Raw genomic sequence first — 17,565 nt, 5'->3', positions numbered from 1 at the left:
CGGATCCGGGCCACGGTGAACACTCAGGAGCAGAAGAGGCTGCTCATGGACCTGGACATCTCCATGAGGACGGTGGACTGTTTCTACACAGTGACTTTCTATGGAGCGCTGTTCAGAGAGGTAACATGATGTTGGACTGATGGAGCCGTTTGCAGGAATTTAGTGTCTGATTGCGTTTACTGTCTTTTTGTTTGTTTTGGGGCAGTTTTCAAGTGTTTGTGCCCATTTTGTGTCTTTTGAGACAATTTAGAATTTTTTTTGCAGTTTTATGATCCATCTATCCATCCAATACATGTAACTGCTTATCCTATTCAGGCCACGGCCGGTTGTGAGGTCAAACTTCTAGCACTGACCGCGCCACCACAGTGCTGCCCGTGTTTTATGATTTTCAAAGAGATATTAAATGTCAAACCTGGGGAATCTGGGAACTTACAAAGGACGCTCTCACTGATTCTGAACTTGCTTTTTTTGGATCTAGTCATTGCCAATGCCATCAAACTTCCCTCTCATTTCTATGTTAAAATATCTCACTTTTTGTAGCCAAAAAAAGCCTCCAGATGACATCATTTGGAGGAACCTTCAGCTCAGATTATGTCATCACGTTACTCATACCATGGACTTATCTGACCCCCAGATAATGAAAACCCTCTCTGGGTGATGTCATCTGGAGGACTTTTTAAGTTGGAAGAACAGAAATATTTTAATACATTCCAGTGGGAAGTGTAAAAGCATAATGTACATTTATACCTTAGAGTACAGCCATAGAAAGCAAGTTGAAAATTAGTGGAGATGCCCTTTAAGGACACCACCTTGTGCTTCAGAAACCTTTTATTTAATATTCTTTACATCTTCTAAACATTTTGTAAACCAAACAATGAACTAATTTTTAAAGAAATCTGCAGATTCATTTTTTAACAATCTAATATTAAATGTCTGTTTCCATAAAGATGTTATTCCTTCTATTAGCAACCAGAACCTATGAGGATTCTGAGGATTTTTGGCAGCAGATGACTTCATGGAGCAGCCAGTGGATGTTCAGGATTTCCTCACTGTGAATAAAACAGTGGAAAAACTTGCAGCTTCCTGTCTGTTTGGAATCCGGCCGGGCGCTTTGTTGCTTTGTTGTCGTTTTCCTGGTCTCTTTCCAACCTTGACTTGTCTGTTGCCAGGGCGACGTCTGGATCTGCATGGAGCTGATGGACACCTCCCTCGACAAGTTCTACAAGCAGGTGATCAAGAAAGGCTTGACCATTCCCGAGGACATCCTGGGAAAGATTGCCGTGTCGGTGGGTTTCCTCCAAACGCTAACAGCTAAAAGCTAATGTAATGTGACCCTCATCCGCTTATCAACGGCCTTTGTTATTACAGATAGTGAAAGCTTTGGAGCATCTGCACAGCAACCTGCAAGTCATACACAGAGGTAAGAGCCAGAGTGGAAACCCATTAAAAAAAACCCATTAAAGTAAAGGAACCCATTAAAGTCAGTTTCCTCTCCTGTCCTGCATCATCACTCAGCTGCAGCGAGCAACTTTGTTTCTTTACTTGTTCAAATGGGATTTGTTGTATCATTTGAGCTGCAGACACTTCATGAACTAGCACCAGCCGAAGCTGGTGCCACACTGACGCTCAGTCATGTTAACACCACTGCTGGTTGTATTGTTGCAGTGAACAGGGTTTTTGGTCCCATTCTGACCCCTGTCCACCACAACATACCACACGTCTACATGTTGGTGAAGATTCTCAGTCATCAGTCAAATGCAAAAATGTGTACACACACACACAGAGGTATATGCAGAAACAACCTGGAGCCTTTTAGAACACACCTGGTTTAATGTAGAGAGAACCTCTAATGACTTCATGAAATGATGATGAACGATCTGAAACTGTTCCAACACGAGTTTGAAAATGACCTGCAGAACTTTTACCCATAATTGATTTGTCGTCAGTTTAACAGCCGCACTGTGATGGTCACCAAAGGGTAAAAGCTTCCTGGCCTGGCTGTGACCACCGCTTGGCTCCTGTTGCATCAAAGCTCCATGTGGTCACTTAGACAGATTAGAAGTGACTGACTTAATGACCACAGCTCTGCATCTGAATCTGCACTGTGGCTGCACAAAACCATCTCTGTCCTTTGTCTGCTTAGACGTGAAACCCTCCAACGTGCTGATTAACACTCAGGGGCAGGTGAAGATGTGCGACTTTGGCATCAGCGGCTACCTGGTGGACTCCGTGGCTAAAACAATGGATGCTGGCTGCAAACCTTACATGGCGGTGAGTAGGAGGAGACCACATAGAAACAGTTAAAACGTTTGTGCGATTCAGTGTTTGACCATCCTCTGAATTTGTGTCCTGCAGCCGGAGAGGATCAACCCTGAGACCAACCAGAAAGGCTACAACGTCAAATCGGACATCTGGAGTTTAGGAATCACAATGGTAATTCAGCTTTTATTGATTTACATTTCATTTTCAGCACTTCATCTCACTCTCATTACCCTCATGCAGACTTTGAATATCCTGAACGTATTCGTTCGGGTTCAGTAACTGAGGATGACACTCAGAATAAAAAGGTAAAAAATATTTAATAAAAAAGACAGTCTAGACGTTCTATTATGAGTTGTTTAATATTCATAGATTTCACATTTGCACGTTGCCAACTGAGGCCAGAGAATATTTCGGTTTCAAGGATTCAGCAATTTATGGCAATTTCCCATCATTTGAATCTGGCTTCTCTCTGCTTATTAAATTAGCTATTTTTTAATGTTCCGGCACAAGCATAATGTGAATTTTAATAAGAACACTAAATGTTTGCTGTGGGGAGAGATATGTGATCGAGTTGAACTGGGGGAGTTCAGCAGTTTGAGATCCTTCATAAACCGAGCGAGCTCTCAGTGTTTTTAATAAACCGCTGCTTTGGAGCCTCCATCACTCGCCCTGCTCGAGGAGAAGGACTGTGAAGCGAAGCAGTACCAGTCTGATGGACAGTCCGTCAGCCCGAAGCACATCTGAGAAGCTGCAACACACAAATACTAGTTTTTTTCTGGTTAATTGTTGCAGCTGTACGTGGAAATAGGACCTGAGGAACAGCAGCAGAGGTGTGGACTCAAACATGTGTAGCCGAAAACTGAAGCTACAAGTGAAATCATGGACACTAAAATGTGACTTTTCTAAGAAATATGGGACATTAATAAGTCTAAGATACAGGTACACACAGTCAATAAATGATCTAAAATCACATCCAAATTCAAATTTCTATTCACATTTAACCATTCACAGTGTGACATGTAGTGAACGGGTTGGGATGCAGAAGGTTGTGGGTTGGAAGCCCACCTGACCAGGTAGCCCTCGGTGGCTCCCATAAAAGGGGAGGGTTGTGGCAGGAAGGACATCCGGCATAAAAACTCATGCCGAAGCAACGTGAGGAACACGCTCTGATGTAGCGTAAAGTATCATTGTATATAGTATATACAATGATACCCAATATATTTATTGTGTGTGTGTGTGTGTGTGTGTGTGTGTGTGTGTGTGGCTCAGATCGAGCTCGCCATCCTGCGCTTCCCATACGACTCGTGGGGCACCCCCTTCCAGCAGCTGAAGCAGGTGGTGGAAGAACCTTCGCCTCAGCTTCCTGCCGACCAGTTCTCCCCAGAGTTTGTTGACTTCACCTCTCAGTGGTATGTCCTCCTCATCCTCATCGTCATCTTCATCACCAGGCAGACAACTTCTGCCAACACATTCATTTCCAAATTTTTCTTTGTGTTGTTCTTCTTTCTTTACACACACACAAACACACACACACACACACACACACAGACACACAACAACTGCCCACTCGTGGCTGAAGACAAGAACGTAGCAGAGTCACTGTGTCAACAAAGCCACAACAATTCAGACAAAATGTGCATTAATCCCAAGTCACCAGATGGTGTCGATTGGGACATTTCTTTGTTGCTTCTGCAGTTTTTAAAATCCAAGAAAACCTTTTGTCTTCAGAAGGTTTAAAAAAATCAAGTACAGCTCAGTGTATCATAAAATCCGTTGACTTTAAGAATAAAACAGTCTTTAAGTAGCTTTTGAGCCAAAATTCAATTAAAACAGGCTGCAGCTCCTCACAGCTGGGACACGTAAAATGTGCAGACATGACACTGTCCTGCAGCTTAGACCTTCATATCAATCAAGATGAAAATCAGTGACTGTGTGTGTGTGTGTGTACCAGAAGAAGGTTGAAGATCAATTGGGCGACTGTAGCTCAGTCAGTAAGACAATCGACCATGGACCACAGGGTCAGTGGTTCGATCTACATGTCCAAGTGTCCTTGGGCAAGACACTGAACCCCAAGTTGCTCCCGGTGGGTCAGGTGAGCACCTTGCACGGCAGCCACCACCATCGGTGTGTGTGAGTGTGTGTGACTGGGAATCAACATTGTTATGCACTTTGGATATTTACCAATTGATTTTATTGACAGCTGTGAAGGTCTGGGTTCAGAAGTACAATTTGATTTATTGATTTATTAACGAGCATTTTTCTTGGGGACTACAGACACATTCAGTACACTCTGTAACAGAGTGACACCTCGCACCTCTTATAGACAATCTTTGGCACAGACAGTTGCTCCTGTTGTGTCTTTGTTTGGAGCAGGCAGACATGCATTTTATTATTTCCGTTGTTATCTTGCTTGATTTTCCCCAAAGCCCCATAATTTTAACGTTACACCAGACCTGATATTTGTCGATCATCCATCATAACATCAGTCCTCACGTTTACCCATCTTCCTCTGTGCACATCTCAAAGACAACTAATGAAAACGTCATGAAGTGAAGGCTGTTCAATCTGACCAATAGATTAAAATCAATATGTGCTTCCCAAATTATTGATATTTACAAAACAACGATCCAACAATCAAATGTGGACAGATTATCTGTAATTCCTGTCGATCTATTTAAAGCATCCATGCTTCTGTGAGCAACCGTGAACAACTGAGATGATTTTTCTTTTGATTGATTTTTCTTTTTGCATCTCAGATGGATCAGAAAATTCTTGGTGTTTCCAGGAAATACACAGTGTGAGATAGACAGGACTCTGATTTTTGAAAAGGTGCAAATGCATCTTTGAATCCATCCATTTTGAGTGGACACACAGTTTGTTGTGAATCTAACTGCGGTTGTGACGTAATTATTGTATGAGGCATAAGACAGATTTGTCTTTAGTGCAAAACCACGATCTTTAAATTCAGATCCAGTTTGAGAGTTATGTCAGGATCATATGACTGATTAGATGAAGCCACATATTCTGGATTTGTCAGGTATCTGCACTGATTTACTGTACCAGCAGAGCCCACTCAGTTCTGATTGTTTCCCGTAGTTTTATTCCTGTGGAAAAACAGCAGAATCTCACATCTAAGGATTCAGGACGTAGAGCTTGAGAATCATTTTCATATGTGATGACTCACAATTAAAATTGATTGTTTTCTGTTTTTGTAGCTTGAAGAAAGTTTCCAAAGAGCGGCCGACTTACACAGAACTCATGGTGAGTGTGGTATATTTTTCATTTATCCCTATTATTATTATTATTATTATTATTATTATTATTATTGTAATTATTGCTGCTTTATTGTCTGTTCCTCTTTGTCTATGCAACTTGTAATACTGTTACCTTGCCACTGGAGGGGGCAATGACACAGTCTTTTTTTAAGTGGCTGCAAAGTCCTCTGCTCGAACCTGATTGGACTCACCTTATCTGTAAAACAGTGAGTCTCTGATTAGACTGAATTATTAGAATTATTAGACTAAACTGATGTAATTTTCCTCCTCAGCAACATCCCTTCTTCACCTCCCATGAGGCCAAAGAAACCGACGTGGCTAGTTTTGTGACAGTCATCTTGGGAGACTGAGCTGCCCCGACTGCAGGAAGTGGAGGGAGGGAGGATGTGTTGAAAGAAAATTAAAACAAACAAAAAGCCCCCCTCCATTACCTGCACAGCCCCCTCCTCCCACTTCCAGAAACGGGCAAATGGAGTTCAGAGGAGAATGTGACCAGGCAGAGCCAAAAGCTTGTCCCTGCCCCAACCTGGCCTCCGTGTCCTCTGTACATCACCTGCATGAGGGTGGGTGGAGGAGACAGGTGCCTCACACATAATAGGGAATAATTAAAGATGTGTGTATGCAAAAAGTCCCTCGTTAGGTTAGATTTGTGCCACCTCTCTGCACGACCTACAGTACTACACCAACATTATTAGTCAATGAGTTGTTGTTTTGTTTTTTTCATTTACTGAAGTGCAAAGAGGTGCAGATTATATAAAAATATGAATGATATATTGCTATCTGTGTATAATCTAAATGTGTGTATACTCAAAGCAATTGTTGCATTGGTTTATTAATTGACTGCATGTACAGAACAGATTATATCTCTGGGTAAAACTGGGCTCAGATGGCCAGTGAGGAAGAGTTGTAGAGTCTGATCATTGAAGACCTGCAGACCTCACTTTGAGGGCAAAAGGTGCTGCACTTCAACTGCTTTCCCCTGATTGCAGCAGAGGTCTACTACACATTTTGGGCTCTTGGCTGCCTGTCGGTGTGCGTGTGCGTGTGTGTGTGATTGCGGGTGTGTGTGTGTGTGTGTGTGTGTGTTCGGAGGGCTGAGGCGTTCGTATTGTACAGAGCGTGTGCAGCAACAGTGATCTGCCAAGTGGCATAATCAGAACGAGGCTGTTTTCAGACCCTGAACTTATGTACACGTTAGCCAGAGGAGCCGTGCACGAGAATGCTCCGTAGTTAAAGTCTGCATTAGATGGATTTCTATCCTGCAACTGACGCAAACACTGAGATTTCTGCAGCTTACTTTTTGCATCGTGTCCTGCTTTCTGCACCTTGCAGTGATGAGGCACTCAAGGCAAAGATGCTGGAAATGAACCAGTTGGCACATTGTCTCATCCAGTGATCTAAGGGCACATCGCTCCCTTAACAGTCAGAAAGCTGTAGATGCTCATGGATGATCCAGTAAACACAAAAAAACTCATCAAACACAAAAGTTGCAATGTCCTCAAAAAAACTGTTGCTAATCTAGAACTTGTGGGCCACAAAATCCCATCTGGTTTGCTCACAGATCAGATCTGTGGCCACTGCAGCTGAAATACGAACGCGATTTTTCGGAGGTGAACACACACTCATTGTAACACAAGAATGAGCCGTGCATGTTGTTACAGGATGACTTGGCAATGCAGATCCAGTCGGTCGTGCGGCCCTATGTGAAACACACGCGCGCACACACACACACACACACACACACACACACACACACACACACACACACACACAGTGAGGTGTGTGTTGACACTGTGGTCAGTTGTGGGAGAATTTGTGCTTGAATTCTCCTTGTCTTTACTGAGCCAATCACAGCCCTCTACTCCTTGTTCAATGAAAAGAACTGGATAACATAACTAATATTATTATTATTATTAATAATATTAATTATTATATTATTATTTAGAAATAGGTCCCCCCCCAATCATATTTACTGCAGTTTTTCTTATTTATTTTAACTGCTGTTTTCTCTCTGAAAACTTGAGCAATCCAATAGTCTCTCTCTCCTCTCTCTCTCTCTCTCTCTCTCTCTCTCTCGTGTGTGTGTTTTTTGTTGTCTTCTTCTTGATTCTCGTGTACATGCTTTTCAGCTGCAAGCCTTTCTATGTGCCTCTCTACACAAACTGACAGGGGGGCGTGTTGCAACAAGGCTGATGCAGGGATCTCTGCCTCTCCATCACATCATCACAATTCCGCCTCCTGTTTCCTTTTCGTGTTTCTCGTTGTCGTGTGTCTCAAGACATGTTTCTGCTGCATGCTTGCACTCATCCCTATCGTTGACTCATCTCTTGATTTCCTCTTTCTCTCATGGTGGTTTCTGGTGGCAGAAATCATGAGGCAGCCCATGTTAAGTCCAGCTGATGACTTTAGGTACTGATGTCAAAATGGGAAACTTGAACTGCTGTGTGCGGCTGAATGGCAGCCTGTGTACATCCTGTGTACATCCATCTTCTTGTCTTCACTGGTTTTGAATTAGCTTCTTTTGGTTGTTGTTTGGCTAGTAGATGTAAATAAACGCCATTAAACTTCCATTAAACATTGACTTTCCTATATAAAAATAATAAAAAAAACTCCTCCAGATGACATCACTTGGAGGAACCTTTAGTTCAGATGATGTCATCTTGTTGCTCACACTACGAAGTTTGTAATCATGATCAACCTGCTTTTCCAGAACTCCTCTAGAGGACATCATGACATCATCCTCCTCCTTTTTCAGCTAGAAGCACACAAATAGTTTGATAAAGCGAAGTCAGATGTACATTTACACCCTAAACTAGAAAACAAGTTGAAAATTGGGGAACTTGCCCTTTAAGTTTCTTTGATTGTTGCTTAGAGGCTCATGGCCTGCTACCACCACACGCATGTGATTGTGTGAAATGAATGTACGAATAGTTTAATTCTAGTCAGTGTGGTCATATTAACAATAGATTAATGTGCAGTTACGTGGTTCATAAATGGACAAACACAAAAGCTTGATTTTTTTAAAATATTTTTTTCAAAGCTGCATTCATAGATTTTCTTGCTGCTGGGGGGAAACAAAACAACCTGTAAACACAAAATCATGGCCATGTTAGTTGTTATGGCAAACGTAAGCAACATTAGCCTTTGGACTCGTGGTTCCAGCCACTAATGGGACCAAGTCCAACGTCGGATCTCCTTTCAGTTCTGTTTTGGTATCAGCCACACTCTAAATCATCTCAATCAACAAACAGTTTTTTTAATTAACGTAATGAAACGTAATATAACTTAATATATGAAAACACAGAGCTTTGTTTGTATATTTTTCAGCAAGATTTATTTAGTTCATAAAAACTAATTTGTGCTTTAAATTTACCAGATTTGTCAGTTTGAATTTAAAAGTTTGGTTTAGCCAAATCCTCAGGATCTTCGCTAAACCTGATTTTGAAGATTATTGCTACAATAACAGCTAATGGCTCATTTTTGGCAGTATATGTATTAGAAAATGCCCAATGGTGACGCATTGCTGTAGATCAGTGTGTTGAATTATCTGCATCATTTTGTGACCAGTCTGTGGCATCTTCTATCCTCTTAATTTCTCTAAGGTGTTAAATTCAGTGACTATTCCTGGACACTTAGCATTTAACTAAACTAGTGACGATGATGCCTCTGCACTGATTGTGGTACAAAGTGACTTCAACAGCTGAGGCTGTAAGTTCTCCAACGTTTCCTTCACATGGAGGAGGACACATTTCCCTTATATAAAAACTCCAGTGCTTTACGGTAACTGGTTCCTGCACAAGCTTCCAGTAAAGTCAACTAATACTGAGGTGAAACATGCTAAAACACTCGAGCTGAAGGAGCTGTAGGGCCGAGGAAAAGAGTTTTTCTGACTTTGTCACAACAAGCAACACCTTTCACATGTTGAGCTTTAAATGTTTTATGCTAATGTTGAAGGTTGGTTTGTGTTATTAATCTTTAAAATATCAGAAAAACAGGTGTAGATTCGTAATTATTATATCAGTTTCAAGTGAATATGCTAGTAGTTCATCACCGTTACCCACGTCGCCCTCAGGTTGTAGTAACAAAAATGACACTTTGGCACATGGCTGTGCACATAGATGCACATTCTCTAATGCCACCAGAAAAGATCTGAAAGATTCAAAGACCTCAAACAGACTTTTAAGCAATGTTGGAAAAGAACATTATTAAGACAGGTCCTGTCAAACATGCAGTAGCTGGAAAACTGGAGACACCAGTCACAGATTGGGCTTTTAACAAACCATTTATTAGCTTCCTATGTCATGCAAAGTAATACTTTGTCTTTCCTGTTTTGCTGCCACTCACAACAAAACCTTTGTCCACATCAGTCCATGCTGTCAATCAATGCAGTGACCACAGTTTCCTGTTTTGGGGAAGCAACAAGATAAGCAACCTTCCTTTAACCCTTCACACTATAAACTGCTCCTGAGCTCTGATCCTACAACCTTTAGTTCACTGTTCACGGGTTAAAGCTCATTAAGCTTCATTTTCTCTTTATTTGCTGTAGCAATCTGTCACCCTCCATCATCAGTTCCCATCTCATCACTGAAGACAAATCTCACTGCCAGTCACCAGTGGTACAATCCTTAGGGTTTTATTAGCAGAGTTCAAATGTTTGGCTGCAGCACAGGTCTGTCCTGATCCGTCCTGCATCCTCTGGAAAGACCCCAGCGAGTCCCTGAGGCTCTCGTGATGAGCAGAACCCCCAGAATCCTCTTTGGTCATCAGAAAATCCGCTTCATTTTCACTGATTTAACGAAGGTGACCAAAGAGCCGGCAGCCTTTTGAGGAGGAGGGGTGCAGTGTATTCAGACTGCTCAGCGTCCAGGAGAGAACCAGTCAAGACACTCTGACATCCAGTTGAAAGAAACTGAAATTCGTCATCATGTCCACGCTCTCATAGCAGGGATTTAGGCCTGTGTAGTACTTGTAGGTCGTTTAAGTGCCTAACAATGCAGTTCTGTGGTGTACGTTTACTTTGAAACACGTTTCCTTCTTTGTGAATGATGCTTAAACACTGTTTTTGTCCTTTCCTTTCTCTCGGGGACACTCTGACACTGCATGTTGCTGTGATGTTTTGCACTGCGAGGAGCCACGTCACACGCTCACATGAGGAGAATTTTACTGTTTAAAAAAAAAAAAAAAATATATATATATATATATAGACTAAAGGGTGATGGTGTAAATTCTCAGACAGGAGCTGTAACTGTGGGATTCTCTATTCTGTTTGCTTGTCCCTGCAGCATTTCTCAGTGTAAATCACTGCCATCACCTCAGTCAGTCACTGGATTAGATTTAAACTCGTAGTGTGTATCACATTACTGCGTACAGACACGTGAAAAACAAGTACAAATTCTTAAAGTCAACAAGAATTTTCAACTTGCTTTCTGTGGCTTTAGTTTACGGTGTAAATGTGCATTAATGCAATGAAACATACGTCTGACTTCCCTGCATTAAAACATTTCTCTGCTTCTGGCTGGTTGATGACATCACCTGGAGGTGTTTTGATCATTAGGAGTTCAGCCTATGTCATCTGGAGGAGCTCTGGAAAAGCAGGTCGACCCCGATCATAACCTCCATAGTGTGAGCAACAAGATAATATAATCTGAACCGGTTCCTCCAAGTGATGTCACCTGGAGGAGTTTTTCAGCTAGAGCAAGGGAGATATTTTAATACAGGGAAGTCAAAGGGAAATTCGTTAGCAATAATTTACATGTACTACTCAAATTGAATCCAAAAGTTCAATACCAGTGATCCTTTAAACATTTTCTCAGTAGCACTACTGATGGTTAAAACCAGTAGCTGCCTCTCGGTTCATAGTTATACTACTTATAACTAGGTTTGGAATAAAAGGTTTTGTTCAAACAAGTACACTTAAACTAATGTAGAAAAAAAATCCGACATGTGAGACGTATGTTTATCGGTTTTATTAGTGAGTTTCATATCTGTTAACTTAACACTAGTCCCCCAGCCAGCGTGTAAATGAGAAGCAGCAGCTGATTAATGATGGAAAATACACTGATTGCATCTCCGGCACAATTTCTTAACACAAAAGTACAAACACGGTGTGTAAGTTTTTTTTCAGATGTGTTTTTAATCGAAATAGTAAAACTGCAGACATGGACTGTGAAGCTGGTGTAGTAGTTAATAGTAGTATAAAGTGTGGATTTGGGAGAGTAGCAGCTAGAACAGGACCCTGCGTGCCCCTCATTTTGGGGTTTTATTTGAGAATCTTCAGTATGTGCACATTAATTTCACCATAATGTCAGAACGATAGATGGTTTGTTGGATGTGTGTGATACTCTTCATCTATTTTCAGAGCCAAGCTACCTGTTTATTTCCTCCGCTCAGCCAAACGGACACTTCTGATCACGGCTGACTCATACTCAGTTTTCATGGTATTTCCCTCAGTGTGTGTGTGTTGGCTCTATCATTGGGAAGATGATAGTGAGTCACATACACGCTGTCGCCTCCCCGTCCCCTCTTCTGAAAACTTGCTCGTGTTTGTTTCGGCCTCTCTTTTGCTACAGGCCAGGCTCTTTGTGTCGTCTGTGTGATCCTTGTTTGTACGTCTGCTTACATGTGGGAATTCCCGTCCACGGGTCTATTTGTGTCTTGCATCTCACCTGCTGAGTAACCCCTCGGCCACTTGGGGTCCTCGGGGGCAGGACGTCCGAGGGGAAACTGTCCTTTATGGGCAATTATTGTCACATCCCATCATGATTCCAGCTCCTGTCCAGTGCCCAGCAGCAGGCACGTACTTCTGGTTGATGCGATGATTTCTGGCTTTTACTGGAACGGGACAACTCATGTGTAAGATAGACTAAAGTTTAGAGGAAATCGGACTCAAATTTAGTGTCAGCAGATGATTAAAATATGAATAAGGCAGTGTGTGTATGGGGGTCACTTCTCAGCCCTTTACGAAGTGATTTACAAAGAATATACTGGGTGTAACTCTGTTGTTTGTGTGTGAACTGTGCTAAGGTTTTTTTTTTTTTTTTTTATTCCCATCTTTTGCACAACACTTCTCACTTCAAGCGTTCGCGAGGTCGAATACTACAACATGACTTTGTGAACCGCGGACTTTTCTGTTTCTCTGTCGCAGGTGGTAAACTGCTGGTACACACAGCTGTATGTGACTTCTGATGTTGCGTAGTTGTGTTCTTTTATTCGGGGTGGGGGGATGTGTCAGTGTGGCGCTGGGCTGGTTTTTCCGAATAAGATGTATCCACAGACGCTACTGTACGTGGAAGAGGGTCTTTTCGTTGCTGTTGGGTGGGTACGGGGTGGGTTACATGCAACGGCTACAGCTCCCTTGCCCCGTGGGAAGTGAAGTTCTCAGTATATTTACACGTCTCTAAAGCCTCTGCTAAAGACTGATGACTGTTCATTTAGAGCTCAATGAATTTCTATAAATATTTTAGATTGCTCAAACTGCAATTGTAATGATGGAAATTCAATAAAAAAAGAGGTATTTTTACACAATAAGCTCCTTGTCTGCTCTGTTGTTTCAGTGTGGCTTTTATTTTAGGGAGGCCAAGAGATGCTCGAATACGTGTGCACAGGGGAAATATAAAACCACTGAGGATCATCTAAGGAATTCAGATGTTTCTAAAATGTTATTTTACTTTTGTGGCCAAACCAAACACAACAGCACAGAGTCATTCTTGATAATGACCTGCTAAGTCTACCAGCATGTGGAGCAGGCACCACCTGGTCCATATCTATGTTGTCGCCCCTTTCTCCTAAAACATTAGGAAAAAATATGTAACATTGGTAACATTTTATCAATATATCAATCCAAATATTTGCAACTCATTATTCACATTACATGACAACAAATTCTCATTATGTTCACAGGCAGCGTAATTTTTAGATCACAGAGTTGATTATGCTGATAACAACAGATAACTGAATGACCTGATAACAGTCAGAGCAGGTCGTCAGACTGTCTACAATGACTTTATTCAGCAAACTGGATTCGTCTCACAGTTTCTTCTTCCAAGAGTAAAGCAGGTCTTAAGAACATGTCAATAACATTCTCCTGAAGCGTAGTTATGTCACCTTTGAATCTAAATCTTTCAGCCCCTTTTAACCTTGCTGTGTCATATATCACCAATCCTTTTTTTAAACTTTCTTTTACTTTGTTTTAAAATCACGCTGAATTTAAAAATATTAAAAATGGAAAGAATTGTATTTAGTTCTGTATAAAACTCTGTTATCGTTAAAATCTCATTAAGATTTAGTTTTTCTCACAGCCTGGACTGATGTGTTTGCCTTGTAAAACCTTTGAACGACAGAGTAATGTCACGTAGTACTGCAGGGCTGGAATGTGGACCCGCTGAACTTCCGCGCACGTACCGTATGAGGATGTGCCGTGCGAAAAAATAGAAAATAAAAACACAGAATCTCCTGTGAACACTGACAAACCCCAACAAATCCAGTAAAATCTAAACAGTGTGCTGACGGATGATTGGACACGTGTGTGTGCGAGGACCCCCACCTTAAAGCAAACTACCTGGGCTTCCTCGTTTTTCACACACCACCTGCTCCGACACAGTGTGTTTTGACACGCACACACCTTAAAAAGCTGTTAGACACAGACTTTTAAGTTGGGAGTTGGATATTTTTAGCTACATGCTGCATCAACACATTGTCTTCCTTCCCTTTACCACCATCTTTCAGGCCTCGGGGAGCAAAGTTCACCTTTGAGGTTGGAAAACCTCCATCGTTCATAGAAAGCAAACAGTATTATTCATTATTTATGGAGCATTGAGGGCTTGTTTGTCATGGTCCTAGTTGCTTCTTATCAAATCTTCTTGACCCTCAAGCATCTTTTCAGGTTCCTCTTTGACTTCAGAGCTCTCAAACATGCAGCACCTTTATGTTACCGGGAGCCTTTTTTTTTTTTAATAAAATGTTATTTATGCTGAGGTGCATTTTAAACAGGGTTAAACTTGATAATGGGCCAGATTTATCCCATAAAAGCAACATAACATGCTCCAGTAATGTACATGTACTTCAAACTCCCACCTACAGTAGGTACCTTAACATTTTTTGTGTCTATAGCTCCCTAGTAAAAGGTAAATGGCAACATAAGAAGTAATGAGAGAAGCTAAATATTCTACGTATTATATGTATCAGTGGAGTTTGTAAATGATACAAGTGCTGACTTATTAGGAAAATGATGTCACCTCATGCCTTAGACACCAACTGTTTATTTCAAATTGGATCAAAATCATTATTTACCGCTAAATTCTATAAACAATATCAAATAATGACAATGTGAAGGAAGTCTGAAATCTTCGCAAATTGAAATAAATAAATCACATGTACATAATTATTCATGGCCTTTGCCATGACACTCAAAATTGAGCTCTGGTGGATCCTGATTCTACAATTTAATTGGAGTCCACCTGTGGGAAATTCAGTTGATTGGACACGATTTGGAAACGCACACACCTGTCGATATAAGGTCCCACAGGTAACAGCACAAAGCAAGCTATGAAATCCAAAGAATTGTCTGTAGATCTTTGAGACAGGATTGTATCGAGGTACAGGTCTGGGGAACGGCACAGAAAATGTTCTGCAGCATTGAAGGTCTAATGAGCACAGTGGCCCCCATCATCTGTAAATGGAAGAAGTTGGAACCACCAGGGCCTAGTTTGTAGAATTTTGAGGAAAATAAAGAATTTAATCAATTTGGAAAATAAGGCTGTAACATAACAAATACTTTCTGGTTGCACTGTGTCTGACTCTATCTAAAGTATAATTAACTCTTCTTTTGCTTAAATTTCACCAACACCTAATTATTAACATTTGCTCTGTGCACAGACTTCCTTGCATTATATAACTTAGAATAAGTTTACATATCATTACATGAAGCTTATTCACAGTAATCACAGAAATGAACATTGTGAGAAATGTGCATGAAGTATAAATACAATAACACATTATTTAAAAAATCAAAACAATGTCTAAGTTCTTGCTTTACAAATGATTTACAGTTTCCAAACCTGTCTGCTCTCCCCCCAACACACATTCACATACTTATATTGTGCCACCATTTTCACTCGGTCGCTGGGTGGGAGATTACTTGCTGCACGGCTGCTCTGCTGCTGCTGTGCCCTGGTTTGAATTTCAGAACATAAGCGACTGGCCTCTCATACTGACAGCTGATGATGTCATGGAAACTCCTTTGAGTAGTGAACTTAAAAACTGGAGAATGAATTATAATGAAATGCAGCCTCTGAGGGTTGGGGGATTAAGGTTTCTGCACAGACAGGGAATTTTTTTTGTGCTTCTAGGAAACAAAAAGCAGCATTACATCCTGCTTCTTTGATGTTGTCGAAAAAGAAGTGGCTGTAGATGGCGCGTACAACCCAACTACACTTAGGTTACAGAGCAGGTATGGATTTCACTCCTGACTCCTGAGGTCTTGATTGACTTTGGTTGTGTCCAATCGGGAGCCAGCGGTCTTGTCTGTGTTCCGTAATCTGACTTCTCCTTGTGTTGTAAAATGTTTTGCAAAATGTTGTTTCCCTTTTGTGGTCGTGTTAAGTAAAACTGTTTGTGTTTCCTGAAATATTTTTTGTGTTTTGCACCTACGAGCAACTGTATATTTAACTGCTTTAATGCATATTTTACGACATCTTCTAACTTTATTGAACTGTATGTTACTTGACCCAGAGCAGCAGTAAAGCCTCTGCAGCATGACAGCAAACCACGCAGGCCTCAGGCTTTGCAGTGGCATGACACAACTGACAAGTGGATATTTTCAAGGAAGAGTTACATAAGGCTAATCCCTGATTCCTCCATCCTCCCTAATCTCTAATGCACCACCATTGCCAAAACATCTGAATTACAATGAAAGGCTTTGTAGAGAGTAACATCGCCACCAAGAAAAGAAAAAAAAAAGGGGGGAAGAGCAGCACTTATTTGGTCAAAAGGGAGGGGAGAGAGGGTCACAGAGCTGGAGGTGGTGGAGGGGAGGGGAGGGGAGGGGGGCTGCTCGTGCACCTGCACTAGCGTAGCTCCTTGGGAAAAAGGAAGCAAACAGGATCTAAAAGTCAAACAACATCCTGTAAGCCCCCCCCCCCCTCCAACCTGCTCCCCCTCTCTCACAAGTGTTTATGCTGTTTTTCCTGCACAAACTGGGAAAGACATGAATCAGTCATAGTGGAGCTTGTGCGAGGATGAGATGGGTGAGGGCTTCTTCCTTTTCTCTGGTCTCGGATTGTTCATGTAAAAGTCATCACCCGCTGACACAAAGATTTCCCATTCATTCATCTTTTTTATTCAAATCGTGGCTGTGGGAATGAGAGCTCATTGAAGCCTGTTTCTCTGGACAAAATACGTGATAAGAGAAGCACGTGATCCGCCTTCTTAAAATAACACTGCTGACCACGACCACGAGATTTATGTCACCGTCTGGTGTAGTACTACTGCTGCCTTTTGGGAAGTTTTGAAACAGAGGAAATTTTGTACAGTAGAAAAAACCCCCCACAACATTTGAAATGACATACAGTAGCCCACAGGCTTCCTGATGCAGATATCAGCCCCCATTCTGTTCGGTTTTATTTTTGTGCATGTGGAGGAAAAGAAGAAGAAAAAGAGGCTCATAAAACTACTGGAGCTCATTGAGCTTCTGGAAACTTGTCACAAAGACGCATTAAGTCATTTTATGTATTGTTACATTTTACAACCTATAACGTTCAGATTGGAACAACATCCTGTTAAAAAACAGATAAAATCTGCACCAATACTTAAACAAATGAATCAACAAGCAATTTAAATGTATACATCTCAAAATTAGAGCAAATGTCATCCAAACCCTTGAAGTAAACCAAACTCTTATCCTGTTCAGGGTCACAGGGGCCTGGAATGGACCCCAGCAAGGGGTGGGGTCCACCATGGACAGATCTCCAGTCTGTCTCAGGGCCAACACAGAGAGACAAACATTTACACTCACATTCACTTTTAGAGTCAC

At 41.5% G+C, this 17,565-nt stretch overlaps 1 protein-coding gene across 3 annotated transcripts in view; it reads left to right on the top strand.

Annotated features, from left to right (window-relative positions):
- Positions 1-16,161, top strand: part of map2k6 (mitogen-activated protein kinase kinase 6) — a 29,098-nt gene extending 12,937 nt beyond the window's left edge. For all 3 annotated transcript variants that reach the window (XM_067487551.1, XM_067487550.1, XM_067487553.1), the window contains exons 5-12: positions 1-120; positions 1,170-1,286; positions 1,369-1,420; positions 2,144-2,271; positions 2,356-2,433; positions 3,532-3,671; positions 5,478-5,523; positions 5,810-16,161. In XM_067487551.1, coding sequence (XP_067343652.1) covers positions 1-120; positions 1,170-1,286; positions 1,369-1,420; positions 2,144-2,271; positions 2,356-2,433; positions 3,532-3,671; positions 5,478-5,523; positions 5,810-5,887 — 759 coding nt within the window. In that variant the 3' untranslated portion in view covers positions 5,888-16,161. The remainder of the gene's footprint in view (positions 121-1,169; positions 1,287-1,368; positions 1,421-2,143; positions 2,272-2,355; positions 2,434-3,531; positions 3,672-5,477; positions 5,524-5,809) is intronic.
- Positions 16,162-17,565: the final 1,404 nt, after the last annotated feature.

This window comes from Channa argus, chromosome 20, assembly GCF_033026475.1.
Source record: "Channa argus isolate prfri chromosome 20, Channa argus male v1.0, whole genome shotgun sequence".
NCBI lineage: Eukaryota > Metazoa > Chordata > Actinopteri > Anabantiformes > Channidae > Channa > Channa argus.
This window is presented reverse-complemented; position numbering and strand designations above follow the sequence as displayed.